The 339-nt window shown below is 60.2% G+C and overlaps 1 protein-coding gene across 1 annotated transcript in view; it reads left to right on the top strand.

Annotated features, from left to right (window-relative positions):
- Nucleotides 1-339, top strand: part of KIFC3 (kinesin family member C3) — a 14814-nt gene that overhangs the window by 11079 nt on the left and 3396 nt on the right. Inside the window, exon 13 of the mRNA XM_035898818.1 lies at nucleotides 8-138. Coding sequence (XP_035754711.1) covers nucleotides 8-138 — 131 coding nt within the window. The remainder of the gene's footprint in view (nucleotides 1-7; nucleotides 139-339) is intronic.

The following is a 339-nucleotide window of genomic DNA, read 5'->3' as shown; positions in this document are numbered from 1 at the left end:
CCATCAGGGAACAGCAGCAAACCCCGGGATCAACCAGCGGGCCCTGCAGCTCCTCTTCTCTGAGGTGCGGGGCAAGGCAGCTGACTGGGACTACGCCATCAGCGTCAGCGCCGCTGAGATTTACAACGAGGCACTCAGGTACGGGGAGGGGGGATCAGCCTTCTGCTGGGGCAAGCGGAGCCACTGGGGAGCTGGCATCAGTGGGCATCGCCCCACACTGCTCTCCCCGTCCCCCCCAACCCTGCCTCAGCCATGCAGCTTGTTCCCAGGGCCTTGGGCACTGGAGTTGGCTGTGCAAAGATTTATTTTTAAGCTTTTTTTTTGTTGCATGCCACTCTT

This window comes from Egretta garzetta, unplaced genomic scaffold (assembly GCF_000687185.1).
Source record: "Egretta garzetta isolate BGI_Z169 unplaced genomic scaffold, ASM68718v1 scaffold27, whole genome shotgun sequence".
Classification (NCBI taxonomy): domain Eukaryota; kingdom Metazoa; phylum Chordata; class Aves; order Pelecaniformes; family Ardeidae; genus Egretta; species Egretta garzetta.
This window is presented reverse-complemented; position numbering and strand designations above follow the sequence as displayed.